Source organism: Colletotrichum truncatum (genome assembly GCF_014235925.2).
Source record: "Colletotrichum truncatum strain CMES1059 chromosome Unknown Contig_0003, whole genome shotgun sequence".
Classification (NCBI taxonomy): domain Eukaryota; kingdom Fungi; phylum Ascomycota; class Sordariomycetes; order Glomerellales; family Glomerellaceae; genus Colletotrichum; species Colletotrichum truncatum.
This window is the reverse complement of record NW_027222400.1, coordinates 1,118,765-1,145,265: the sequence shown is the minus strand read 5'-3', so window position 1 is coordinate 1,145,265 and position 26,501 is coordinate 1,118,765. Positions and strand designations below refer to the sequence as shown.

At 52.0% G+C, this 26,501-nt stretch overlaps 10 protein-coding genes across 10 annotated transcripts; 3 read left to right on the top strand and 7 right to left on the bottom strand.

Moving 5' to 3' along the window:
• Window positions 1-2,622: 2,622 nt before the first annotated feature.
• CTRU02_205195 (conidiation-specific protein 10) lies at window positions 2,623-3,156 on the bottom strand (the record flags this gene model as incomplete). Its single annotated transcript, XM_036724225.1, has 4 exons — window positions 2,623-2,733; window positions 2,800-2,887; window positions 2,940-3,074; window positions 3,122-3,156. 4 exons carry the CDS (start codon window positions 3,154-3,156, stop codon window positions 2,623-2,625), a joined length of 369 nt encoding a protein of 122 aa, XP_036583852.1.
• Window positions 3,157-4,997: 1,841 nt separating this feature from the next.
• Window positions 4,998-5,440, top strand: CTRU02_205194 (conidiation protein; the record flags this gene model as incomplete). Its single annotated transcript, XM_036724226.1, has 3 exons — window positions 4,998-5,112; window positions 5,175-5,295; window positions 5,350-5,440. 3 exons carry the CDS (start codon window positions 4,998-5,000, stop codon window positions 5,438-5,440), a joined length of 327 nt encoding a protein of 108 aa, XP_036583853.1.
• Window positions 5,441-5,768: 328 nt separating this feature from the next.
• CTRU02_205193 (uncharacterized protein) lies at window positions 5,769-6,128 on the bottom strand (the record flags this gene model as incomplete). Its single annotated transcript, XM_036724227.1, has 2 exons — window positions 5,769-5,890; window positions 5,939-6,128. 2 exons carry the CDS (start codon window positions 6,126-6,128, stop codon window positions 5,769-5,771), a joined length of 312 nt encoding a protein of 103 aa, XP_036583854.1.
• A 572-nt stretch (window positions 6,129-6,700) lies between these two features.
• CTRU02_205192 (uncharacterized protein) lies at window positions 6,701-7,356 on the bottom strand (the record flags this gene model as incomplete). The annotated part of the gene is made up of 2 exons (XM_036724228.1): window positions 6,701-7,306; window positions 7,354-7,356. 2 exons carry the CDS (start codon window positions 7,354-7,356, stop codon window positions 6,701-6,703), a joined length of 609 nt encoding a protein of 202 aa, XP_036583855.1.
• A 282-nt stretch (window positions 7,357-7,638) lies between these two features.
• Window positions 7,639-9,156, top strand: CTRU02_205191 (molybdenum cofactor biosynthetic protein; the record flags this gene model as incomplete). The annotated part of the gene is made up of 3 exons (XM_036724230.1): window positions 7,639-7,840; window positions 7,899-8,112; window positions 8,163-9,156. 3 exons carry the CDS (start codon window positions 7,639-7,641, stop codon window positions 9,154-9,156), a joined length of 1,410 nt encoding a protein of 469 aa, XP_036583856.1.
• Window positions 9,157-9,398: 242 nt separating this feature from the next.
• On the bottom strand, window positions 9,399-10,297 carry CTRU02_205190 (uncharacterized protein; the record flags this gene model as incomplete). Its single annotated transcript, XM_036724229.1, has 3 exons — window positions 9,399-9,499; window positions 9,555-9,627; window positions 9,698-10,297. The coding sequence occupies 3 exons, from the start codon at window positions 10,295-10,297 to the stop codon at window positions 9,399-9,401; spliced, it is 774 nt and encodes a 257-aa protein (XP_036583857.1).
• A 1,020-nt stretch (window positions 10,298-11,317) lies between these two features.
• On the bottom strand, window positions 11,318-15,787 carry CTRU02_205189 (reverse transcriptase domain protein; the record flags this gene model as incomplete). The annotated part of the gene is made up of 1 exon (XM_070204514.1): window positions 11,318-15,787. The coding sequence occupies one exon, from the start codon at window positions 15,785-15,787 to the stop codon at window positions 11,318-11,320; it is 4,470 nt and encodes a 1,489-aa protein (XP_070061618.1).
• A 1,222-nt stretch (window positions 15,788-17,009) lies between these two features.
• On the top strand, window positions 17,010-19,037 carry CTRU02_205188 (chromo domain-containing protein; the record flags this gene model as incomplete). The annotated part of the gene is made up of 1 exon (XM_036724232.1): window positions 17,010-19,037. One exon carries the CDS (start codon window positions 17,010-17,012, stop codon window positions 19,035-19,037), a length of 2,028 nt encoding a protein of 675 aa, XP_036583859.1.
• A 715-nt stretch (window positions 19,038-19,752) lies between these two features.
• CTRU02_205187 (uncharacterized protein) lies at window positions 19,753-22,524 on the bottom strand (the record flags this gene model as incomplete). Its single annotated transcript, XM_036724233.1, has 3 exons — window positions 19,753-19,989; window positions 20,068-22,078; window positions 22,145-22,524. The coding sequence occupies 3 exons, from the start codon at window positions 22,522-22,524 to the stop codon at window positions 19,753-19,755; spliced, it is 2,628 nt and encodes an 875-aa protein (XP_036583860.1).
• A 1,415-nt stretch (window positions 22,525-23,939) lies between these two features.
• CTRU02_205186 (uncharacterized protein) lies at window positions 23,940-25,022 on the bottom strand (the record flags this gene model as incomplete). The annotated part of the gene is made up of 1 exon (XM_036724234.1): window positions 23,940-25,022. The coding sequence occupies one exon, from the start codon at window positions 25,020-25,022 to the stop codon at window positions 23,940-23,942; it is 1,083 nt and encodes a 360-aa protein (XP_036583861.1).
• Between the last annotated feature and the right edge of the window lie 1,479 nt (window positions 25,023-26,501).

Here is a 26,501-nt window from a genome sequence, read left to right as displayed (position 1 = left end):
GCCTCCCGAGTCTCCAGTCACAGGGTCACTCTTTTTTATTTTTTTTTCGTACAGGGAAGAAAGACGGGCTAACTTAGTGGGCGGCGGCGACTAGAGTGGGGAAGGAATGAAGAACAGACATTGGAGGCCAGAGGAATGCAAGAACGGTACGGAGTACGGAGTATGGAGTATGATACTAGTAAACACTGGGAAAAATAAAAATAAAAATAAAAAAGAGGCTTGCAAGGTGCAGCAAAACGGGCGGGTGCGGTGCACTGGTCCCGTCTTTTGGAAAGACCAAAACTGGGAACGGGCAGGGCGAGCTGAGTAGCTGCCGACTCCCAATAAACTCATGTAAGGCAAGTACGCGTATGGTAGAGAAGTCGCATGTGAGGGAGGCAGAAAAGGGAAAGTCCAATGCAGCAATGGCGAGTGAGGCTTGAATGATGACTTGAGGCCTGACGAAAGGGTGTGGGGTAGCCTCAGGGTAGGGGAGGAGACGTGGCCAACGGGTGGCTGAGCAGCTGCATTGCACACGTATTGAACGGTGACGCAAGGACCAAAAAGCCGAGGTGACAAGGGGACAAGCCACACTTGGTGGGGCTTAGAGATGTGGGGGGGGCAGAGAAGCTGGGGCCACTTCTGTCGCTTAACCCACACCCAATGCACTGCACTGCAATGCGCTGGAGCGGTCTCTCCGGCTCATTCAGGAAGTTGGGCGGCACTTGAGCCCAGTTCCACTGAAAATGACGAGAGGGCAAAGCGAAGCCTAAAATGAGTTTAAAGACCCCCGAATAGGAAGGGAAAATAAGGGACCAAAATGCACAATGAGAAAAGGACCAAGGCCAAAATAAAATCAGATATAACTCACCTCGGTATTCGGTGACTGTGCCCTGTCACTTCTGGCTCTGTGTGAGCGTCTACTGCCGCAGCCATCATACGACCAACAACCGATAAAAGCTTCCAATGCCGGCGATGTCTGGGGGATCCTGGGGTACTTTCGGGGACCAAAGTTTATTGGCATACGAGGCTCCAGCAGCCAACTTAAAAAAAGGCAATTCGAGTTTTATGGAGATTGTAGCTGATTCAATGCAGCCGAGTGGTGCGAGAAAGCTCTGTGTGTCCGTCGATATATCTGTAAGTCAAAACTGATTCGCGACGACTGCGGAAATCCGAAGACAAACTATCGGGTTAAAATCATCGGGAAGGGGGGAACCAACATGCCCTTTTAAACAAGGCCCACAGAGTCGAAGAGAACGATAACCCGGGTTGGTGTGGTAGATCACCCCCGCGATGAACAAACGAAGAGAGTTTCTGGGAATGGAATGGTTTAGGCGGTAGAATGGCCTGAGATCTGGAACGCCTCCCCCCCTCAGCACCTGTTTGTCTGGATCTGGTATGTTGGCTTGGAGACCTGTGACAAATGACTGCGACGGGCGAAGAGAGAAGAGAGGGGTGACGACACCAATCCTTACTACTAGGAAAACCTTCTTTTCCCACCTCACTTAAATCCGTCTTGCCAAGGTCATCTAGCTATTCTTTTGCCTACTTTATCCGTGGCAATTCCCTTTACTCCAATCGTCGACCAAGCTGCCATTTTCCTTCTCCTAGGACGCCTCAGTCACTTCAAAACCCTCCGCGATGACACATCCCCCATAAGAAAGAAAGTAGGTGAAAGACAGGCTGAGGGTTCAGGTTTAGGTCTCACCTCGTCTACGTCACCGTTGCAGGCCTCTACGATGCGCCGGTACCTCCCTTGGGGGGGAAGGATACCACCCACCTGGGGCAAATCCTGCCGCTGCAGCAGGCCTACAGCTACTTCGCAGAATTACCTACGTAGTACGTCTTTTCATTCTTCTTTTGGCTCGGCGAAGACAGAACGACAATGGCGCCAAACCACACTGGGACACCACTGGTTTCTGCCACTGACGGAACAGTGCCCCGCGAGTCGGATAGTACGCCGCGCCCTCAGTCCAGGGGGCAGTCTCAGCTCTTGCAGACCCCCCTCCTTTGGCTGCCTGCGCAGGGACGTGTGACTACTACGTAGGACTGGTACGTAGGACTGGTACGTAGGGAGGTGGGGGAGGGAAGGAAAATCACACCGGTCGGCGATTGCCGAGGAGGATAAGGCTTAGACTTGGGCGCCAAGGAAATCTTCGTTTCCACCATTTTCGATTCGGGGGCCGAGGGATGCCACCCGTTGGCAGCCGGCTGTCCGATATGGTGGAGGTGGTAGACTAGTGTATTTGTTAGCCTATGAATATCAGAGCATGAGAACTGCCAGCTAGCATCGTGACTTTTATGCTAGAGGCGGTGAAGAAAATTTGTGAAAAAGTAGGATAACTCAGATGGTGGACCCATTTATCGAGGTCTAGACTTAGACCCCGAAAGATATGGAGAACAATACAAAATCGAAAGATGCATGGCCCGAACATATGAACGGTCATAGACCAATGCGACTCTATCCAAAGTGACCGGGCCACAGTCCAAACGTCGACAAACACCCGAATAACAGACCAAATGTTTAAAAATTGGATTCTCATTAGGACCCTACATTCGGGCACGTCGCCCTTAAGTTCATATCTCATGTTCCTTCTATAGTACATCGTTCTCATCGCGAGAACATATTACACGCAACAAACTCTAGTTGGAGCCGCCCGAGAGACCGCCCTTGCGGCCCGCCTCACGCGCCTTCTCAGAACCAGGCTCGAAAGAGCCGGACGAGGCCTTGCCGCCCTCAGACGCGATCTCGCGCTAAAAATACAGAGTTAGAATCTAGCCAGTGCAACGAAGATTTTTGTAGCCTAGTGAAAAACGTACCTGCTTGTCGGCGTCCATGCTGGCGAAACCGCCAGAGTGGCTGGAATGTCCGCCCTTGGCCGCGATCTCCTGGACCTCTTCCTTGGGGCTATTTTAGTGTTAGCGTTCATCCGGACCAGAGTCGGCAAAGTGGATCATACCGGTTGGCAAAGTTGCCGGGGTTGGAGTTGCCGGTGCCGGAAGAGTGGGTACCGGAGCTGCTGTGGGTGTTGCCGCCGCTGCCGCCGCTGGAGTGGCCGCCCTTGGCCGCGATCTCCTGGACCTCCTCCTTGGGGCTGTTTTGGTCAGCGTTGATGCTTAGAAAGGGTTTGAATGTGCATACCGGTTGGCAAAGTTTCCGGGGTTGTTGCTGCTCATTTTGGGTTGTGTGTTGGGTAGTGATTTATGAGTATGACTGTTGTGTGAAAATCGTTTGATATCGTAGAACTTGGTGGATGATGGAGAAGAAAAGGTCCGGATGAAAGCTGGATGGTCTTGGGGTTTATATCTTTCTTTCCACTCGACAAACAAGCAAAGCAAACGCAAGAAAGCCCGCGCTGCCTGCCCTACGGTGACGTTGATGTTAGGCAAGCAACCCAGTCCCGACCTCCTCTCCTGACGATCTCCACGTTAGCTGACCGGATGATGACGACGGAGCCTCATCTACACACACTCTTACCCCAGATCGCATCGCTTCATCAAATCACCACGGAAACAATCACCACCCATTCAATGGACGCCCAGCAAGGGGCGAGGTGCCCCCTAACACCGGGACGAGGGGCCCAGGATCCATCGAGGGGGCTAGGCTTGACATCACTCCAGCGTCAAAACCGCCAGCCCACTCAACCGATTCGTCGATCATTACGGCTTGTTTGCCTGTGCTTGGCCTCAATTACATTGGGTATGCATTTTCTTCGCTTGGGGTTTTCCAACCGCGAGTGTTTTCGCAATTACAGTTATTTCTTTTTCCTGCAATGGGCGGTCCGTTGCATGTCTATGATGCCATCAATTTATGGGTCTCTAAATGGCGCGGAGCCCGTCGATTTCGATCGCGCTTCTCCTCCCTTTGAACAACGAAAATGGCGTTTCCTGCGGGGTAGTTGAGGCAACTTGGTCGTATTTTCAATTAATATCCCGGCAAGCGTCGCATGTAGTTTATGTGACCGGCACACCGGATCGTTGGCAGAGCCTCCGCGGTCCACGATCGGGTCTTGATGCACGCGAGGTATAAGCGGCGATCGGGGGCCTAGGCGGCCAATACGGGCCCCTTCCAAGCAGGGGAGATGAGATGTGAGATCCTGCTGGGGGCCGTCCCGGTGCAAAACCTCCGGTCTGGGCGTCTCGGCAGTGTTTCTGTTTGCAGTCGTGAGAGGGTAAAATGGTAATGATGTTCGTATCTTGATGGGAGTGATACTATTGAACTATGAGAGGTTTGTTCAGATGTGCAATCCAGCCTTGCGAGAATGACTGAGAAACAAGCTCGGCCGGGAATCGTGTAAATCGCCGGCCCCACTGTCGGCCCAGATGCCGAGCACATGGCACCGGCATCATCAGATTATTTCAAAATGCGCGGAGATGTGGGATTCGGCTTCAAATGGGCGTCTTAGAATTTACCTGCAAGGCGCAGGACACTAACAATGGAAACATTATTGGTTCCATTCAAGCCCACCGTTTCTACTCTTCCTACGCCGCTATTCTCAACAAACTACATGATAAAGTAGAGAATCCATGTCCCACATCCGAGGAGGTGGCAAGCCGTAGCTTATCAGTAAAAGCATCATTCCAGGTTCCAAAGACGTGACAAACATGTAGCCGCAACCATATCGACCTCCAGAACTTTCGAGAATGGCAAACAACTCAGATCACTTACAAACTCAAAAGCGGGTCGAGCAACGTACCTTCCACCACCCTGACGGAAGCCATTTTCGCGTTGTCTTGGGGTTAGGTAAAGCGTACATCACTGACCTCAAAATGACGGCCAAACCACGAACTATAGGTGACAATACACAAGCGTAGATGGTGTGCAAGAGGCACAAAAAGGTTGCACCACGCTGCCCACGCTTTCTTTTTTTCGAGGTCTGGGGTGTAAAGATGAAGTCACCGTGGGATATCCAGCTGTAACCTCAGCCATAGAAAAGAAGATGACGCCGTTGCATAACCAGTGACGGAGGCACCAGAAACATAGGCTGAACAAAGAATACACATACCAGATTTCGAACATGGCCAGCCAGGACGACTACAGCGACATTCCCCGCGAGGTCCCCGCCTCCGCCGACACGGAGAAGGACCCCGAGAACGTAGTCCGCGGCCACAAGGCCACGCTCAACAACCCCCGTACGCCCCGACGCTTCTTAAAAGAGCTGTAAAGGTCTGGACATAACTAACGATGAATGTAGAAGTTTCAAATGAAGCCAAGGAGCACTCCCGCCAGGTCCTCAATGACATTGGCGAGCCGTATGATCAGTCCGGCGGAGGCCAGACGACCAAGAATGACGGCCAAAAGGATCCGGGAAATGTGTAAGTACTGTTCAAACACGAAAACCTGACCGTAGCTTACGATTGTGAACTTAGCGCCCGCGGTTTGAAAGCGAGCATCAACAACCCCGGCGTGTCTGATGAGGCCAAGGAGCGGGCTCAGGAGAAGTTGGATCAGCTATCGTAGGGATTGGTTGGTTCTGCTGTTATGATAGTTGTACGATAATAACGTCAAATGACAAGTTTTAAATTAAATTCTGATAATGTTCAATTTGGGCATGCTTGATATGGTTCCCGTGAGTCGAGAAAACAACTGGAAGTTGGCAAGGCTGATCTCCAAAAACATCTCTCAACTTCGAGATCCCATTACCAAAAAAAAAAAAAAAACGAAAATAACCATAATCACAAAAGGGCGCAAATATCACAAAACAATATCACCAAGATAAAACCAATGTAGCTCAAATGAGAATAATCATTCCTTCAAACCTCATCTAATGTACAAGTCCCTCCAACATCTACTGCGTCAAGCCCAAATCATCATCGTTCGGCTCCTGATAAGTCCCATTCGCAGGCTTAGCATGTCGAGTCTTTTCCTTGACGACGTTGGACTTGTCGATAGCCTCTCTCTCGTCCCGATCTACAAGAATCAGTAACTACTCGTCCGCCAACTGCAGTCCAAACTCACCCAGTTGCTTATCCGAGTCGGCCGTCGCGGGGTCAACAGGGTCCTCGATATCGGCATCATCCTTGGTCACCGGGACGGCCTCGGACTTTGTAGTAGTGTAAGAGTCATCATACACTTGGCCCTGGGGCGCGTCGCCAGGAAGTCTGTCAGACGCCTTCTCGTCGCTCTGGGCCCAGGAGTTTTTCGACATGGTGAAAAGTAGTAGTAGTTTGTCTATTGAAAGTCTGAATCTGTGTTGGTTGGGTATCTTTTGTTTCCTTGTATTCTTGAGGGTCAGGTCCCTCTCCTGCCTGCCGCCGCTTGGGGGGGGAGGCAGGCCATTATATAAGCCTCCTTGAGTCCATGATTCCTGGATGACGCCATGAAATGTGCAGTCTGCAACAACCACTTCAACGTTTCGTCACCTAAGAATGACAAACAAGAAAAAGAAATTGTGAGGCTGGTTCGTACTCTTACGACCGACCGGTGCCGTAACCATTAAGACTCGCCCTAAACGGGGTCTTTCGACATTTCCACCCCATGTCCCTGGCGATGATGTGATGGAGGCTACCCTTCTTCATCCACAGGGAGGAAATAGCCATTGATGACCAGGTGATAACGCCGCATATGATGCATCGATTCCAACTGACAGGAACCCAGGCATCTGTCAATCCATCCCTAACCCCTCTACCAGGTTTATCCTAGTACAATGGGGAAGCCAGCCCTTGACATCGACTACGCATCCAACCCCGCGACTCGAATCAAGTGCACGCCAGCGGCGGCTTACTTGCTGAACATGGGGTTCTGCTCCATGGTGTTTGAAATGTGTTTCCGCAACGCAGCCCACCGGTTCGCCGTCGCGCTCGAGGCATCCGCCGCCGCACCCGCACTCCCGACATCGGCCATGGCGGCATTACCGCCCTCGGCAGACGCAGAAGCGGGCGCGGGAGCACCGGGAACGGCGGCCAAGGCAGCCATGCTAGCTCCGAACCTCTGCATCTCGCCCTTGACGACCTTCTCCTTCCTCTTCAGGGCGCCGGGTCTGCTCTTGAGACTCTTGTGACGCACTTTGCCCTCGCGCAGCTGCTCGAGGCTCTGCGACGACTCGTCGAGGTCAGGGAGGGCGTCGACGAGGGACTCCATTGTGGTGACGAGCTTCTTGGAGGGGCGGCGACGCTTGAGGGGCGTCTTGTTGGCCTTGTGGATCTTGCTGACGAAGGCACTGTGCTTCATCGTGCGCTTGTCCTTCTTGTTCGTCAGGAAGCTATCGTCGACCTGGGCATCGGCGCGGTGCGTCTTGTGGGGGGCGAGGGGGTGAATGTCACCGCGGATTCGGGCCATTCGCTTCTCGCGGGCCGAGAGGGTGTTTGAGGGGACGACGGGAGCCTGAAAGGGTTAGCATACATGATGAAGCAGGTCGATAGATTCAAAAGTACCATTTTGAGCGTTGAGACTCGGTGTTTGGAGCTGTGAAAACGGATTGAGTTGGTTCGGCGCAAGAATGCCAGACGGTGAAGAAGCGCTGGCGAAGTTTGGGAAACTGCAAAGCTTCAAAAATTCCATGGTGGGGGTATAATTAAAGTGGGCCTTTTGAATCCGTGGGGTCGGCAGTCGGCCGTGGCACCTCCGACTTTTGTATAAAATGCACAAGAGACCGGGGGGGACTCGCCGCTTCTGCGTTACTCATCCCACCAAAAGCACCAAATCGCTCCAACAGAATCATGGAAAAAGTCGAGGATTTGAGGAAAAGGGTCGCTAAAGCAGAGTCTGAGCTCCGGGGACTGAAAGAAGAGCTTGCGAGAGCGGAGAGGGAAGCTCAAGATGTTAAGGAACCAGCTCAGCAACCCTGGAAATGGCCCCTGCAAGCGGAGGATTGTGAGAGATATGGGCGTCAGCTAATCATCCCGGCAGTAGGAGTGAAAGGTCGGCGCCTGACTTGAATATTCGTGCCATGATCCTGTATGCTAACTACCTCCAACAGGCCAGCTCAGGTTGAAGAAGTCAAAGGTCCTCCTCATCGGCGCCGGCGGCCTTGGATGCCCCGCAGCCGCTTACATCGCCGGGGCAGGGGCCGGTACCGTCGGTCTCGTCGATGGGGACGTGGTCGAAGTGTCTAATCTTCACCGCCAGATAGCCCACTCAACAGACAGGGTTGGAGTGTTCAAGGTTGACAGCGCAATCACGTATCTGAAGGGGTGGGTCTCATCTACTTCATTCTCGTTGCGCTCAGCACTGATGGCCTTAGTCTGAACCCAACTGTGACATATCGTGCCCACAAGACGCACCTGACGCCGCAGAACGCCGAAGAGATTGTTTCACAGTACGATATCATCCTTGATTGTACAGATCATCCGACGTCTCGCTACCTCATTTCCGACATCTGCGTGCTCCTTCAAAAGCCGCTCGTCTCGGCGTCGGCTTTCCGGACAGACGGCCAGCTCATTATTCTCAACTCTCCCGCCGCGCCGCAGGGAAGCCTAGATGGCGGACCGTGCTACCGTTGCGTCTTCCCCAAGCCGCCGCCACCGGACAGCGTGGTCAGCTGCGGCGAGGGCGGCATCCTCGGACCTGTCGTCGGAGCCATGGGTGTCCTGCAGGCTCTCGAGGCCATCAAACTTGTCGCCGCAGGCGCTGTGGATCCCGAGGTGAAGGTAAAAGAAGCTGCAGCCCCTTCACTTCTCATCTTTTCAGGGGCTGCGCCATCGGGTCCTTTCAGGTCAGTTAGAATGCGCGGACGGAGGAAGGACTGCTTCGCTTGCTCTGCAGTATCAACGCTGTCACTCGAGACTCTGCGGTCTGGGTCCCTAGACTACATCTCCTTCTGTGGCGTCAGCGCCCCGGTTAGTGTCTTGGGGCCCGAGGAGCGAATCACGGCGACCGAGTACGAGCGCGCCCGCAAAGACAAGACAGTCAAGCATCTCCTGCTAGACGTCAGAGAGCGAGAGAACTTTGACATTTGCAGCATAGAAGGCGCCGTGAGCATACCCATTGCAACATTTATGAAGCAGACGCAGCCGTCAAACGACGGAACCCCGCCGCAGCTCGAATGGCTACCTGCAGAGCTCCCCGAAGACGCACCCATCTACCTCGTCTGCCGAGTCGGAAATGACTCACAGCTTGCCGCGAAGCGCCTTAAAGACCTCGCGCTGGACGGCAACGGAAAACGATTCATTGGCGATATCAAAGGAGGCATGAGGGCGTGGAAAGCCGAGATCGATCCCACGCTACCATTCACATGAGCGAGTCGACACACGAAGCATACCTGCGTGCCTGGGGAGGTTTTTATTAAAAAGAAAAAAAAGTTGAATTTGTTCTGACAGGGGGCACTGTTTGTCATGATACATACTTTTCCCACGCGATACCCCTATTGCTACAAAGAGAGAAGGGCGGCATACGCCCAACTTGAGCCATGACCCTGATTAACCTTACCAGTAGAAGAAACCGTGTGCTGTCGAGCCGTGATGTGAATGTGATGGTGATTTTACACGAAAGCGACACGCTTCCGGTTGAAGGCGCGCTGGTCCTTGAGCCATTGGCGGTAGCCCGCAACGCTGGAGATCTTCTCGCCGTAGAAGTCGGGAACTATCGGAGTCAGTAAAAAGTGCAGCTGGGGGAAGACCCGGAGAATGCGACTTACCAGGGTTACCGACGGAAGAGACGGAGGGGTCGACACGGTTCTTCTTGATGCGGGCGAAGAATTCCTTCTCCTTCTGCAACTGGGTATTAGCAATGCGTCCGGCGGAGGTGACTCAAGGGGGGGCAGGTAGGAGGAGAACATACAGCCGTCATCTGGGTCTTCCACCTCTTGTTCAGCGTGTAGAAGACCAGCGATCCCAGACTCGGACCGGCCAACCATCCCAGCGCGCCGAAGCTCATTGTCATAAGTCCCATGGTGATGAAGGGGTCCAGCGGGATCTGGGTTACCAGGGGGTCCGCAATACCGGTCGCGAGAACAGTAGCACCGCCGACGAATGAGGCGCCGAAGGAGACGACGCTGAAGCCAAGCTGCCACCTACGGCGTGACTTGCGCAGAGCGAAGAAGGAGTTCCAGTCCAGCTTGTCGCCCTGCTGGGCGGCAGCGGGGGCGGCGGACTTTTGCGACGCCGCGGCGGTTGCGTTGCAGCGCTGGGAGCAGGGCTGGCGGACGACACGAGCGATGATGGAGGACGGAGCGGAGGAGAAGACGGCGCTGCTACGGGCGATCGAGGAGGAGGGAGCCAGGCCAATTGGGCGGGCAGCGCAAGGCTTCTTCCCGGCGGCGGCGGTCGAGTACGGGCAAGTAGTGGTGGCGGTGGTGCGGGCGATGGAAGAGACGATGGAAGCGCGGGCGGCGCCATGGCCGGCCATGCGGAGAGCGAAAGTGCTCGTGGGAGTCAACATTGTAGATGTAATGTTTCTCTAGAATCGCTTTGTGGTAGGAGATTGTGTATGGTGAGTGTGTGGGTGTTGGAAAGGGCTATTTCGTTTTCCCCAGTTGACTTCCTGTCGGGAGGAATTGGAAATGTGCTGAAGCTGCTAGATGGAGCTTCTACTCTTTGCGATGAGGTCAAGCTCGGTCCACAAAGATTTAACGCCTTAGTGTACAATACTGCGCCAACAGCTGCTCAGCCACAGCTTCTGCACGGGCCAAAAGGCAGCTCATGCTCCCTCGGATCGAATGATTCGGCCGGGAGGTGGGACAACAAAAGACCGCGTAAAGTACGTACACTGGTCGCGAGTTAGTGGGGGTCTTTTTTTGTTCGTTTCTTTTTTAGTGAGAGGCATGAAAGTGAGAGAGAGGTTCTTAGTATAGGAACGTTTAATTACTTCACTTGATTTTAGAGAAAATATATTTCTTTTATAGTGTTCAATGCTAGCAATTTATCTTTTTAATATTTTAAGCTTCTTGGGTATTGTTAGCTGCTGAAGGGTCGAAGGGAAAAGGTTAAACAAGACTTAGTGTGTCAAAGCAAGGGAGTACATAGTAGAATCTACCTGAATTACAGCGGTCCGTTCTGTCAGCTACAGGTAGTAGGCCAGTCACTTCACCATTACAGAGGTTAGCTGTGGGCGAAACCAGCACAGAACGCTCAGAATGGGAAAAGTGGTGTTGTTGGTTGGAAGAACTAACTAACTGGCTAGAGGGCTGTGGAGGCTGGCTAAGACCAGTGGTGGCGGCCGTCAGCCCACGTGACGGGCCGGCGAGGCCTGCCACCCACACCCCCTCTCAGACTCCTCAGCGAAAAAGCAGTAGAATAATAGGAAATACAGGAAAAGTCCCAAATCCTCCAAATCCGAGGAGTTCTCAACTATTAGAAAACTCGGTCAATTACCGGTTAAACCTGGCCAATAGGAGGCCGTGAAATCCTCCGAATCCCGAAGTCTCAATATCAATAGTCCCACAGTCTCAAAATCCCCCTCTCAATCCAATCCCTCCGCCATGCCCAACAAACGAACGAATTCCTTGTGTTTGACCGCAACCAGTGGCTTCGTGAGTCCATCGGCGGCCATATCAGCGCCCTTGATGAGTCGGAGTTCGATGCTTTTCGCAGTGTGAACCTCCTGTATGATCCATTTGTATCGGACGTCGATGTGGCGGGTTCGTGCCTCGTTGAGTGGGTTCATGACGTTGTCGTAGCCGTTGGCACTGTCAGTGAACATGATAGTAGGCGTGGTGATGGGTTTGCCGAGCAGTTGGGAGAGGCAACGTCTGATCCACTTCACAGCAATTGCCGTAGGTGTGAGATTGATGAATTCAGCCTCCGTGGTGCTCAAAGTCACGAAAGTCTGTTTCTTTGACTTCCAAGCAATCGGCGCACCAGCGAGGAAGACGACGTAACCACCTGTCGAGACTCGTGATGGCTTGTTGTCAGCGAAAGAGGCATCTGCAGCAGCGTAGAGCCCCAACTCGTTGATCGTGGGGATGCCTCCAAGTACAATACCGAGATAAACGGTGCCCTTGAGGTATCGGAATAAGTGCTTAATAGCACGAAGATGGGCCTTAGAAGGCCCTGAATTCGCCTGTGACAATTTACTGACGGTGTAGGCCATGTCAACGCGAGTTCCAGCCACCAGGAAGTTAAGGCAGCCGGTTTGTTCGATGTAAAGTTGTTGTTCGTCAAGCGAGCACTCGTTCTTGTCCCAGGTGACGGGCAGATCGTCAGTGGTCGCCATAGGCGTCTTGACAGCACTCAAACCATCAAAGTCGAATCGTTGAAGCACTGCTTTTGCGTACTTGGCTTGGGAAACGAAAATCTTACCGGCAGCTCTGTCGCGTTCAATCTGGAAACCGAGAAAATCGGTAGCCTCGCCGAGGTCTTTAAGAGAACAGACCTTCTCGAGGAGACGACGAACTTCCATCATGACTTGCTTGTTGGGAGCGGCGATGGCGTTGTCGTCGACGTACATAAGAACGTACGCTTTAATCTTGTGATTGACGAAGAGACAAACCTCCCCATCAACAGCAGTGAAGCCAATTCGTTCCATTTCACCCTTGATAAGTCGAAACCACCAAAGTGGTGATTTTCTCAATCCATAGAGTGCCTTGTGGAGCAGCCAAACCTTGTTGTCTGCAGTGGCGTAGCCAGCGGGGGGCCGGACGTACACCTTAACCCCCTCTGGAATCGAGGCGGCTAGGAAAGCAGTGTCGAAATCATATACTTCGTATTCAAGATCGAGAAGTGCGACAACTGCGAAGAAAAGGCGGGTTGCGGTGGCAGAGGCAACTGCAGCGTAAACCTCTTGCGATGACCAGTCACCTTTCTCGTGGTTTCCACAAACCACATATCGGGCCTTGTAGCGCACGATTTCGTTGTTTTTGTTGGTTTTGATGTCACATACCCACTTGCCGGGCAGGACTTTAGCGTCACGTGGTGGGTAAACGACTTCGTAAACCCCCTTTTCCGTGAATTGAGTCATCTCTCGTTCGAAGGCTTGTTCCCACTGGGGCCACTGTGGGCTCTTCTGCGCCTCACGGTAGGACTTCGGGATCACCACGCCGTCGGGTAGGACTTTCGAAAGGGCAGTAGCAGAAAGCACGCTGAGAGAGAATTGACGAGAAGTTAGTGAAGCTGGAATGTCAGCAGATAGAAAAGTCTTTTTAGCATAGGAGCGTACGCCACTGGCGGCTCGGTAGTGACCAGGTGGTCGCTGGGCTGAGGCGCGGCGAGGTCGAGAGGACTCTGCCGGTTGACTCGTTGCTTCCTCAACAATCGTGGAGAGGGAATCAGGGTCCTGGTGATCAGTTTCCATTGTTTCCACGGAAGCGACGAATTCGTCATCATTCAATTCGTTAGTAATGCTGTCACGAGGTGTAGCAGTGGTCTCCAACAGGTTCTCTGGTGGCGGAGACATGAGATGTGTATCAGTGGGTGCCATCGCTTTTTCAACGATGGTCTCATCTGGTTTGGGATCACCAGTCACGGGTTTTTCACCTTCAATAGGCTTCTGACGGATGGTGTACTGGATGATGATATCTGGTTCGACAAACGCAGCATCATGTTCAATTTCATCAATGTTGGGTGTGCCAGTAGTTGGAGGCAACACTGTCTTGTGCGGTTCCTCACGAAATCGAACATCTCTGCAGCGAATAACCTCCTTTCGATCAGGCAGGTAAACGTAGTAAATGTGGCCACGAAGAGAACCGTAACCGACGAGGAATCCCTTGATTGCTCGTGGTTCCATCTTGGCAGAGCGCATAGGGCGTCGAGGGCCCTTCTTGTGTACGTAGGCAGCACAGCCAAACGTTCGGAGATGTTCAATGTGGGGGGCCTCACGTTCAGCAGCCAAGTTCAGCTCTCTCGCCATGATCTCGTGAGGGCTCAAGTTACCCTTGGAGGGTGTGGGCAAGAGGTTGAGAATCTGAGTCACCGAATCGATGCTGTAATCCCACAGTTCCTCTGGAAGGGACATGTCAATCAGCTGTGTCCGGGCGCCTTCGACGATGGTACGACCAGCACGCTCAATAGTACCGTTCATGGAAGGCGTGTAGGCAATAGTCGTGTTGTGGCGAGTACCCTCGAAGTAGGGGTCGTTGAAAACCTTGATTAGCTCGGGAGCATTGTCAGAAACCCAAACCTTGGGCTTGAGGCCGGTGAGACTGTAGAATTCAGTATCCCATTTCTTGATAGCTGCCAGGATGGTGGCAAACTTGTGGTTGGGCAGAAAAACAACCCAGTGGTAACCACTATACTTATCCATGAGGTGTAGAACCTGACGGTTCCCTTTTGTTGATAGGGGAAGAACACCAACGAGATCAAGGTGAATTTCATCGCCAATACTCGTAAGTGGAAGTGGGTGGTCTCGACTAATCCGTTCAGTGGATTTGCTGAGATGGCAAGACTCACAGAAGAAAGCGTCAATTTCTGACGTTGTGAACCGAATGCCAACACGGCGGCAAGCCTCCACAACACGTGATGGGTGGGCGTGAACCAGCCGGCGGTGCATCAGTTCAAGAGACGGTCGCTGGGTAGCCCGGAAGGCGGCGAGGCTGACAGCAATATCTCGAGGCACGTGATTTCCAGTATCATGAGTCTCAACGACGCAGACGTCAGAAACCCAATGAACTTTGGCAAGGGAAGTGCGCTGTGTCACGTGTATGAGGCTTGAGGTCTGCCAATCATATTCCACGTGATCACGACGAAGTTTTCCAGGGCTCAGTAAGTTGGCTGGGCTGGAAGGGTTGTACTCAACGTTGTGAAGTGTCCAATCGTGAATAACGTCAGGGTTGGTGGGGTCTTGGGTCTGGAAGAAGACGGTGCCCACGCCAAGTGACCGGACTGGGGCGCCGGAGGCAGAAGTGGAAGGTGTCAAATCGCTCTTTTCAGCGTACTTGACGAAATATCGCAAGTTGTTGAAGGTTGAAGTAGTACAACCAGAATCGAGAACGATATCGTCTCGGGTGATGAGGTCATCGCGGGCAGCAGTGAAAACTGCTGGGCTGGCGATGGAGGCAAGGGCAGACTGACCCAAGATGGCAGGTGACGCTCTGACAACAGTCTGGCGGGTGCCATCAACAGAAGTAGGCTGATCCCAGCGGCAGCGATCGCCACACACGTGCTTTCTCGCTTTTTCAATCAACTTATCCCGGTTGACGTAGTGTAGAGGGATGAGATTGGGGTGGGCGACATAGCACTTTGTGGTCTCGTGATCACAGTTGCAGTGGTCGCACTTCTTCTTTTCCTTGGAGGCAGTGACAGTGGAGGTGACGGTGGTGGTGACGGCTGGAGAGGCAGGACCCCCACTGCCAGCAGACTTGCCTCCAGGTGTGTTGCGAATAGTGGCATAACTGCGCTTTTGATCCTCGTCTTGGGCAAGCGTGTAAATCGTATCAGCCACCTCATTCCACGTGGGATGGGTGGCGCCCTTCGATGTGAAATGCTTGTACGTATCGGGAAGTCGGTCCTTAAAGAAGTTAAGGAGGAAAACAGCGAGGAAGGAGTCTGGCAGACGACCGTGAATGGTCTCAATACGCTTTCTGAGGTGGTGACAGCGATTGAGGGCATCGTGAAGAGTCTTGTGATCGTTGGCGGTGGTCTTGGCAAACTCGTCAACAAGGGCAGCTGTGGCGTCTTGTGAGATTCTCGGAATGTGCTTCTCGAGCGCCTGCCACAATTCGTAAGGGTTTCCATCGTCAACCCAACCCGCTGTGCAGAGCCTGTCGAGTACCGATTCGCTGGCGTTCATGAGGAGACCATTCGTGACGTTACGGTTCTTTCTCCATTCCTCTGCAGCGATAGGGTCAGCAGGGCGAGGGACGTCAGTCTCGAGGAATATCTCGAAGTCGTATCCTCGCAGGGTCGCTGTAACAAGCATGCGCCATGTGTTCCAGTTGGATTCACCTTTCAGGCGAGGAAGAGGCGTGAAGACGGTCTTGAAGTCGTTTTGAGACATCTTGAAGTGAAAAATGAGGGTATCACAACAGTGCGGGACAGACTTATGGTCGCACCTCGATCACAGGCGTTTCTCCGAGGCCGCAGCTTTGGAGGCGTGTCTGTACGTTAGATGGCTTACTTTCGCTGCCACCTACGCGTGCTGTTGGAAAGGGAAGGTATTGAAGGGAAGGTATTGATGAGTAAATGGTACTGAAGAAGTATGAATGTTGTGTAGGAGGGAGAATCTTGCGTAAGAACACGAGAAATGGGTGGAATTGTGAGATCCGACCGTAGAAATACGGTGAATCGAAGGGAAGAATGAATACTCGTAGAAGATACGAGAAACTGATGGGCTGGTTCGAAAAACCGAAGCTGAAATGGTTGAATTCTCGTGAGAACGAGGAAATCGAAGTAAAAGTATGGTTGTAGTGTGGTTGTGACTGAAAAGTCTGTTGTTGTGGTGGAATTCCGTGGTGTTCGTGAAAACCAGTGGGTTGTGGTGGTCGGTCGCGTGCCACGTGATATTCGTGCGCGCCAGGCAGCCAATATCGCGTCAGAAAGTGAAATTCGTCAGCGAAGGGAAAATAAGGCGAGAAAATCGCACAGAAGGGTAAATAAAGCGAATAAAATCGCAAGAATTCGTGAATCAATAGAAAATTGACAGACGAGTAGAATAATGGGTAAAACGACGTTATTCCGAAAGAATAACGCTGGGCTCATAACCTGTGGGCGAAACCAGCACAGAACGCTCAGAATGGGAAAAGTGGTGTTGTTGGTTGGAAGAACTAACTAACTGGCTAGAGGGCTGTGGAGGCTGGCTAAGACCAGTGGTGGCGGCCGTCAGCCCACGTGACGGGCCGGCGAGGCCTGCCACCCACATTAGCTTTCCCCCCTCTCCACCCAATAAAGCATCACGACCAACCTCGACACAAATTATGTGTTGTTCCTGCACCGCAGGCTCCCAAATTGGGTATGTTTTCCCTTTGAAAATTCCCAATATGCACAGATATTATGGACCTTTTTTTTTCCCTGACACTCACAGCTGGCGGCGTTGAAGAGTTGCGGTGCTCGCCGCTTGCAGGGTACCAAACTTGCGACAGACGCGAGACGGCATCTCGACCGCGACCCGTCGCACGACTGGGCCACATTCTCACTACCTACCGAAATACAGGCCGACGTCCTGCCAGCCGATAATTTCCTCGTGTCAAGCGAGGCATAGCTTTGTCTAGCGGCAGCCGAACATGTCGCGAAGACCAGGTCCCGTCTGGTTCGGCAGACCCTCCGTCACATCCTCGAAATCGGCCACCCTGTCAACCCGCCCTTCAAAGGGACAACCCCGAGAGCAAGTCGAGCTCGCCGTCGTTTTCGAAGACATAGCGACTTACCGCTCTTACAAGCCCGGCGCGGGGCCCCGACTGCGTCCTATCTCCCTTTTACCCGTACGCGATACGACAGCCTACATTCGCGACGAGTTCCTCATCCCACACACGATATCGGGAGATGGCAGGAAACACCTCCAATACCAGGTCGCTTGGACGGACCTCCCAGCGGCCAGGCTCATTGTTGATGCCGAGAGGATAGCGGATTACGTTTCGCCGAGGGCATACGAGGAATGGTGCGCAGCTAGGGCAGAGGAGCGAATCGAGGAAGAGCGCAGGATGGAGGAGGAAGAAAACGTACGCGCGGTAGCGGAGGCGGAAGCTAGGGAGAAGAGGGTCAGGCTTCGAAATGGACTGCCAAAGGAAGTTCCGGCGACAAAGACCACTCAGGTGGAGAGCAAGAAGAGGAAACGGAAGACCAAGGCCGAAAGGGAGGAAACCACGAGAGCTGTGACGCCGGGCAGTGAGCAGAAGAGAAAAGCTGGGGGGCCCAAGAGGAATGCGCCGTCGCTTTCTACGCCTTCCAAGACCAGACTCGAGGAGTTCCGCGAACTGGATACGGAAGTTGAGCCGGAGACGGAGGACCTCGCCGAGGACGACGACGATAAGGCCATTTTCCGACAACTGAACGGGGAGGACCCTTCGTCTGTCGCAGAGGAGTCATGTGATTCCGGCGAGGGGAGCAATGTACCGTCCGGTCTGAAACCGCCGTCCAAGAAACAGAGAACGGTATCACCTCGGCCGGTCCTTTCGAGGTTTCTGTCCGGCATCGAGACGGATAGCAACCGTAGCACGCCCTTCGACTCATCACGGGGAGCTACCAGCTCACCCGCCCTCCCGCCGCTGCCTCAACCTCGTGCGACATCACAAGCGAACAGACTTGGTCCTCCATCAACCTTTCCCTCCGCCTTACCGGCATCAGCCAACTACGCTTCCACTCCTCCAGCAATCCCCAAAAAGATAACACCCATATACCCCCCAGCCCCTCCTAAACGCTCCCAGTTGTCAGTGCGAGATCCTCCAACACCACCTCAGCCTCAACCTCAACCATCATCATCATCATCAAAAACACAAACACAAACACCGACGCCGAAGCCATGGAAACCCCCGGCGAACATGAAAGAAACACCAATCAAACCCCCTACAAACGGAACATCCACCTCGTCACCACGAACCGGCTTCACGCCTTTAAGCCACCGCTCAACACCCTGGACCGTCGCCCACGCCGTCCACAACGCGTCAAGCTTAACACCAGGTCAACCCGTCCAATCAATAGAACAGGCCCGCGTCTCGTCAACGTTAAAATCCACACCGAAACAAAAACCCGAGAAACCCGCCGCCTCGGTACCACCGCCACCCCCGGCCAACGACTCAATCCACGTCAAACCGCACGACGCAGACCGCGACGAACTCGCCGAGTCGGACGACGTCTACGAAGTGCTCCGCCTAGAAGGCCTGCAGATCCGCCACGTCCGCGGGAAACCCGTGCGCTACTTCGCCGTCCGCTGGAAGGGCAACTGGCCGCCCGACCAGAACCCCACCTGGGAACCCGAGTCCAACATCCCGCGCTACATGACCAAGAAGTACCTCCTCGCGCACCCCGCCCCGACGCCGCAGCCGCCGCCGCGGCCGCGGAAGGGGACCAACGGCACTCTGGACCAGTACCTATCTCCTCCGTTGTGGTCCCAGCGGAAATACTCTTCCGTGTCAGAAGCCTTCGAGGGCGTCGAGTACGACGCGGCTGCTGCCGGCGGCAACGGGAAGGACCTCGATCTCGACCAGGCTGCCGTGAAGCAGGAGGACGAGGACGGCGGAGATACGGGGCAAGATGAGGTGCTGCTCGTAACGGAAGACCCCGTTTCCTCTGTTCGACCGACGTTTTCTTGGTGATTTGGGTGGTAAAGCGGTATACATTTTTTGTCACAGCGAGGTTTTGTTTGGGGATTTCGGGGTCAGGAGTTGGAATCGGTCGATCCTGGCATATTTTCGGAGATTTTCATGGACGTGGAGTTGGCATCACGAGACTTTTCATAGCGAGCATTTTCAGCTCGGCTCGCAAAAAAGGGCATCGCCAATCGTTGGCCTTAGTCAAGGGGTAGATAGGACCATGCTTGTAAAGGCAAGCAAGAATTCACAAATCAACAAATTACTCATCGCAGTTCTCTGCCATCATTGCGCTTCATTTTCACCTGTTTGTGCCACTGCCTGAAGGGACTTTTTTCATGGCAAAGATCCACTGTATTAAGCTACCAATGCATTGACCTATCTATCTCCAGGCCACGCATTGATAGACGGCTACCATCCGCTGTCTATAGACGCCAAAGTTGAGAAAAAGATTCATATGAGCATCGCGCACCCATCTATGGCCCTCGACTGGCAACCTGCCAAAGGGGAAAAAAAAAAAAAAATCCGCGGCACCAAGTGATCGCAATTTAACCATTCGTAATCAGCACCTTTCCCCTACGAATCTTCACCAAAACGGACCGTCAACTGGTACCTTCTTACCAGCCGTTCGGTTTCTGTTGTTTGTAACTCGTAAAAGTTTGTTGGAGCCCGCTCTAGAGGTGTAATTGGCCGTTCCACCATTGCTGCCTCGCGCATCTTCCTAAGACGAAGGGCTGGTGTATCCGGAGTTGCTACCAATGTTGTTGCTATAGACGCCCGCAGGCACATTCCTCGATGTATCATGAACGTTTATGAGACCTTCGGTGAGCTCAGAGAGAGGAGGTACAGTCGAAGGGGTCCCAATGGGTGTCAGACTCTCTCCCTCGGGCGGAGATGAATCTGGGGTCTTCATCCATTGATCGGCGTCTCCGTAGAGTCCCCCATCGTCGACGATGCACTATCGGCAAATCTGTTAGTCATATCGCCCTCCTTCTTTTTTTGCATTTTCTTGTTTGCTTTTGAGATAGAGGTTCACCTTGCGCATGTCGATATCACCAGTCGCATTATAGAAAAGATCCGCTGTGCCCTGAGTCCAAGGGTCGGGGCTGTCTTGATTGTAATGAAGCCACATCTTGCGTGACTCATCTGGCGACATGACCCAACTGCCGTGGTAAAGTGTTCGAATTGCTCCGGATTCGGGATCCTTTTGGTGCGAAACTACTCGTCTCTGTTCGTGGTCGTAAGCATCATAGGTTGGTATTTCGTCCCAGTTCGCCGCTTTCTCCCAAACGATGCCCTTTCTAAGATCTTGCTCGTGGACGACTCGAGGAGTCTCGGTGATGGGCCCTGTAACGTCTCTCTTCGCGTGGTCGACCTCAATGTCTTGTCCCTCTTCGGTCATAAATAATGGGGCGATTTTCGGGTCCAGAATTGAAAAGTCCGGCAAGGGTTTGATGGGAAGAAAAGGCACTTGAAGAGTGTCAAGAGGTGCATCGCAAGGGTCTTCTTTGAAGACAACAGCGTTTTTACACTGAGTTCCACCATAAAAGCTGGAGCAAAGGATGCTGTCACGGACGCCAAGGGCAGACTGGATGTCAGAAAATGAGATTTCGAAGCTTCCGTCATCGGAGTAGCTGAAGTGAGTAATGTTGTCCGCAAACTTGCGGAAAGCTCCCGCGGATTCGAAGAGAGTTGGCAAATGGAAAACTGGAAAGCCACTTACGGCTAGGCAGCGGGTACACCCTTGAGCTAATTGAGCCTCCTGAATGTCGCTCAGAGGGAAAGAATCGGTGGCGGGAAGCATAATTCGGGCTCTGATCGACGCGTCGTCGACGATGAAACCGAACTCGCGGCGTCGAGTGAAGCGGTAGTAGTCCATAGCATCCCCTGCATTGCCGAACTCGATGTAGGCTGCCCTGTGGCGGTCTGTGCCGTCTCCCATAGTTATGATGTGAGCCTTGAGAACCCGACCGCCTCGAACGTGCTCCAAAACTTGCCGGATGTGGACACCTTCGGGGACACCTGACATGATGATCCGCCGAGACGCAACGTCTGGAATGCCATCTTCTGTAATTAGCTTCTGCACAATATGCTGCCGCACGAACCGAATGCCATATCTGAACATACTGGGTGTTTGAATGTCGGGTCGAGCTCCCTGGTGATTACGAACAGCCTGGACTTTCTCGACCTCGGTGGCCCAGATTTTGCCAGAGCCAGGGCTCCATTCAATACCGTCAAGGGTAGAGCCGGTGCGACTCTGAGACTCGCCAGGCTGAGATGGGCTGTCCTTCCTATTCATGTTGCTGGCGTTGAAATCATCGTTGGGCGCCTCGACAGGCTGTGGTCCTTGGCTTTTGTTTCCTCCACCATTGTTTTGGAGTCCAGTGAGCCGAGCACAGGAAGTAATCATTGGCTTTGGAAAGAACTCATTGGAGGAAATCAATGTTTGGGTTTGACGAAATCCGGCAGAATCGTACTTTTGACCGGCGCCGCTGGGGAAGAGACCGACAGAAGCAAAAGCTTCTATGTCCTGAGGATTATTGTCCAAATCGTTTCTAAAGAAGTGTTCAATCTCTCTGACATGTTCCGTCACGTTGAGAAGACGGTTCTGGACGTCTTGTGGCTGTTTTTGTAAAGGATCAATACTTTTCGTGGCTCCATGAAGTTTCTTCTTGTACTCAGCTACCTGTGGCTTTACTTCGTCGTAATCGTTCTGCAGTTGGTTTAGAGAAGCTCTGAGATTTGCATTCTTCTCACTGAGCTCAACTGCGAACTTTTGAGCCCTTGTTCGCAGAAGTTGTGCTTCGGCAACCGTATCTCGCAGGGTCTCGATGTACACCTCAAGTTGGCAGGTCTTATGCTGCAAGACCTCATTTACGGTACTGAGGCTATCGTTCTCGCGCTTCAAAGTCTCATGTTCGTTTTCTAACGTTTTGATATGAGCTTGTAGGATAGCCACTTGGTCGTGCTCTGTGGTGCGGTTTTGTCGGCCATCAGTGTCAGAGGAGTGACATGACGGCAGCAGTTCTTGATCGAGGAGACACATCCTATATATTGTGTTAGTTACCAGGCATTTACGGCTGGAATTGAGGTGCTTGATTCATGGAACTGACTTGGATGGTTCAAAAGGAGGAGACTCAGGATCCAGGAACCCTTTTGGGTGCGGGCTCTCTTTCGATGAAGGACCCTCTATTTTCTCGAATAAGACTGGAAAATGACAGTCTATAGACTCTTTGAGGTTGCACTTGTCGGAGGTGAGAGGAATGCTTTCAGTGGGTCCCTTGCTGGGAGTGCTGTCTTCGGGATCAGACAAGTCGATTAGATCAGGAATATCCGAGCTGATGTTGCCTGGTGGAATATCGGTGAAGTCATGACCGAAGTCACTCCTTCCATCATGAGTCCAACCGTTATCAGTTTCGGCGTACAATATGGACTCATGGTCACCTTCCTTGGTTGTGCTTTCAATGGACCTAGGGAAGGAGTTGTTGGCCATTTTGATCCTGTGCGCAGAGCCAGATTATAAATTGTTGAGATGCGTAGTTGCTCTCTAATTAGGGGATGCCGTTTTGGAAGGGTGAAGAGGACCATGAGAAGAGAGGCGGGTTTGATATCGTGAGTTTGCCTTCGAAGGCAGCTTACCAAGTTGATTTCGCAATAGGACCTGAGTGGAAAAAAGACGCCGTAGTGACAAAAGAGAGGATTTGGTCCTGGAAACCACAAGCCGGGGCGAGGAAAGCAATCAACCGGTTCGTCTAATCTCTAGTTAATCAAGGCTATAGCGCCAAAGAAAGAGAGTGAATTAGTTGTAAGAGAAAGAAAATGGAGGTTGAGGGATTGTGTGACGTGGAGAAAAAAGAGTTTGCAACCAGGGAAGCTGATTATGGCTTCGAAGGGTAAGCAGGATGTGGTTGACAGAGGAAAGGGCTTTCCTGGAAATGGAAGCTGTACCAGATTCCACCAGCAGTGAGTATGAGAAAGAAGGAATAGAATGAGGGAATGGGCCTAACACCTTCCCAAGGTAATCTGCCTGAATAGCCTGGGCTTTTGGTATACCTTTTGAATTGATGACCTTGTGATTTGACAGTTTGCCTGGTGAAGAGGCCTGTCGTTTGTTCGAAAATAACCTCCAAGTTTACCTAGTTGGCTTTCTGATGATGATCAATGTGATGTCTCGTGTCTGGGCCTTCCAAAAATGCTGGACTGGGGCATTTTGGATAGTAATAGCCTTCAAATAGAAGGTGACCCCGAAGCAAGAATAAAGTAGTGAAGCAGGAGAGGATTTTGTTTTTAGGTGAATTGAAACAAGGTAATCCTTCCCGCGATGCCTTCAGCCTCACGATTCAGATGAGAAGAGACGCCTATGGTCACTGGATACTCGCGTTGTGTAAGTGGCACGAACAAAGTGACGCAAGGTTGATACTCACTTTTAACGGGTACAATGAAAAAGGGACATACATCTACTTAAACATTCAGTGAAAAGTGACAACAGGAACACGTCAAAGGTTTTCACCAAAGGTAGCGCTGACACCAATGTGTTCATCAATTCGTAGGTAGAAACTTGACTCGGATTAGACTGAAAATGTCTTTTTCCTGACTTCTATGCCGAAGTGATCCGTCTCAAGCAAAGACATGGTTGCGAGATAGCTCGAGACAGAAACAAACAGGCAATACCTGAGAACAAATACTTCAGTGTCTGATTGCTTCTAGCCAAAGCAGTGTGACAACGATTTCGAACACAACAGTCACAGTAAAGCACTACTAAAACTGGCTAATTGAATTTTGTTTACAACACGAGACTAGTAGTAACAAACTTGTAGGGTATACATGACGCTGCAATATCAACTTAACGCCGCGCTACACTTCTTGGCTGAATAAAATATCCTTGCAGAAAGTACTTCTTAAAGCGACTTAGGCTTCAATGACAATGTCGCGGACCATGTTGAGGAACCGTTCACGATACTCAGCCGGGTTGGCGGTAATACTCATTGGGCCATGGTGGGCAATGGTGTTATAGGTTTTGACCAACTTGGTCATTGCCTTCGCGCGGAACTTGTGTTTGGCCCAAAAGAAGTCGAGCACAACTGCGCGATAGATCCAGTTACCGTCGGCATCAACCATGCCGGTACGCCATGGGTGTGCCTCGGAGCGGACAGTCGGGATATCGCGCGGTTCTTCGGTGGCATTCGGGCCGGGATAACGAACAAGAAAGAGGGAATAGTCGACGGCATTATTTTCTGCGAGAATCTTGGTATCTGCCTCGAGGAGGTCCAGAAGTTCCTGCTTTTGGCTTGCAGAGACGCGGATTTTGTCAGGGAATTCGTCGATCAGCCTTTCTTTGACACTCTCAGGAGCCAACTTGCCACCCGCAATATCCCTCTCGGGGAAGAAGTAATCGTTTGGCTTTAGGTCGTATGTTTCCCAGTGGTTCTTCAACTCACCCACCTCCGAGTCTTTCCCATACAGTAGATTCTCCATGATGATGTGGTGCGTCGGAGCCACACCCAGAATACCCCCCAATGTTGCAAAAGAGGTATATACCATGTCGGTAATTCGTACCAAAAGACTATGCGGGTTTTTCTTCATGTGAGCAACGTAGGCGTCGAACAAATCGTGCGTGAAGAACTCATGCTCGAATCGGCGTGGTAGCGACTTGACGAGAAATTTGCCATCAGCCGTCGTGAAGAATGTAGATCCGCTGTATCCCAAATCCCCGACTGGCTTCAGGTCAGACTCGCGGCCTTTGCCCTTCTTAGCTTTCCGTGCGAGCTGGAAAGAGGTGGCGTATTCTTCTTCATCCAAGTGCCAGACATTGTGTCGGAGGTCGAGAAAGTCGGCCCCACGGTACCGCGCAAGTGGTAGGCTGAAAAATGAGAAGAAGGTAGCGAGCGTGCGAATTATCTTGACTCGCAGGCTTGGGCGGTTGGGATTATCATGATCCGAAGATATGGCAGCTAGAATTGAAGAGGATATGGAGGCGCTGCGGATCTGCATTGCGTTTGGCCGCCTGGAGGGCTTTGCGATGAGGTACCCTGCGTACGCAAATAATAATGAAATAAAGTTATCGTCAGATGTTCGTACCAGGTGGAAGGTCGTCGTCGAAAGTAACCATCGACGAAGAAAGACGGTGGGAAGCTTTGAAGGGATGAAGCTTGAGCTTGCGGGAGCTTGGGGTATGTGTGTTACCAACTCTGACGTCACGATCGTGGGAGCTGATTTTGGGTTCGGAGAGTTTCTTGGGGTTATAGTAGAGTTCTGTGCTGCACTCAGTGATCGACCTAGCATTTTCGATGGCCCCAGCGCCAAATGACGACAAATGGGCCCCGGGACAGCCCTAGAGAGCGGCCCCGCAACCGCCGGAGACGGCCACCATGGATGGTATACAAATAGCCCTTTAAATGTAGCGTGCCGAGAAGCTGTTCGATTTTGCAGATATTATACCAATATTTTTTCCGAGCTCGCGAAATCGGATTTTTTGATCTATGGAATATTCCGAAGACAGTCACAACCAGCCCTGAACTGCCAAGAATGATTACCTTTATGTCTGCCACCATAATCAACCCACAATTGATATTTCCTGCAACGGGAGAAAACGGGCTTGATGAAACGTTATTTGAATGAACGTGAGTGAAATATTTCATAGCTAATCATCTAGGGTAAAGTAGTTTCCTGGTCGTTGATTTCATTTAGTAAATAGGTGCTTCAAGCAATGACAAAAGAGTGAGCGAGGCTGGTCGCATGACGTTTACAGATAGACGCACCTTTGAGAATGGAAACGATGCGACTGGCAGAGCCATGCTCATTCAGCGTTACTATTATAGAAGTGAGATTAAAGATGAAGATTTCATGACAAAATTCTTGAAGCTTTCCGCTAACGAAATCGTCACTCTTGTGAATCACGCAATGCCCTTTGTCACAATGTCCTTCAGCCCTGTTATGAATTGTGGTAGCCCTTGGGCTCCACCGACCGGGACAAGGTCCGTCGGAATGGCTTCCTCCTCTTACCCAATACTGTGATGGTCAAATTTCTTCTGCCAGGCAACGTGAGCATCTCAAGGATGCATCCTATATCCCTACCCAAGTTACTCTACTGGAAACAACCAAGAGGCAGCCCCGATCATCTGTCATTAAATGTTTATATTTTCCATATCAGAGATGTCAGCCAAAGATGCTGAAAGAAGTGAGGTGTTTCTACATTCAAATCGTCCCGTATCTCTAACGCTTAAACATGTACAAAATCAATCAAAATCTTGAAAGACTCGCCGAGATATCGACGAGAAGTTCCGTCTGTGTACAAACCTGTAGTCGACATTCGAGTCAGTCAAGTCATGTCCTGTTACATTCAACGAGCTGCGAGCGATTTAAGACCTCTTCCCGTGGAGAACGCGTAAGAAGCCTCGTTGTCATTCGAGCACAGTCTCCCAAGGGCTCGCCATTTTATGTATTAATTGACCCCCTTCAATGCAACCGAGT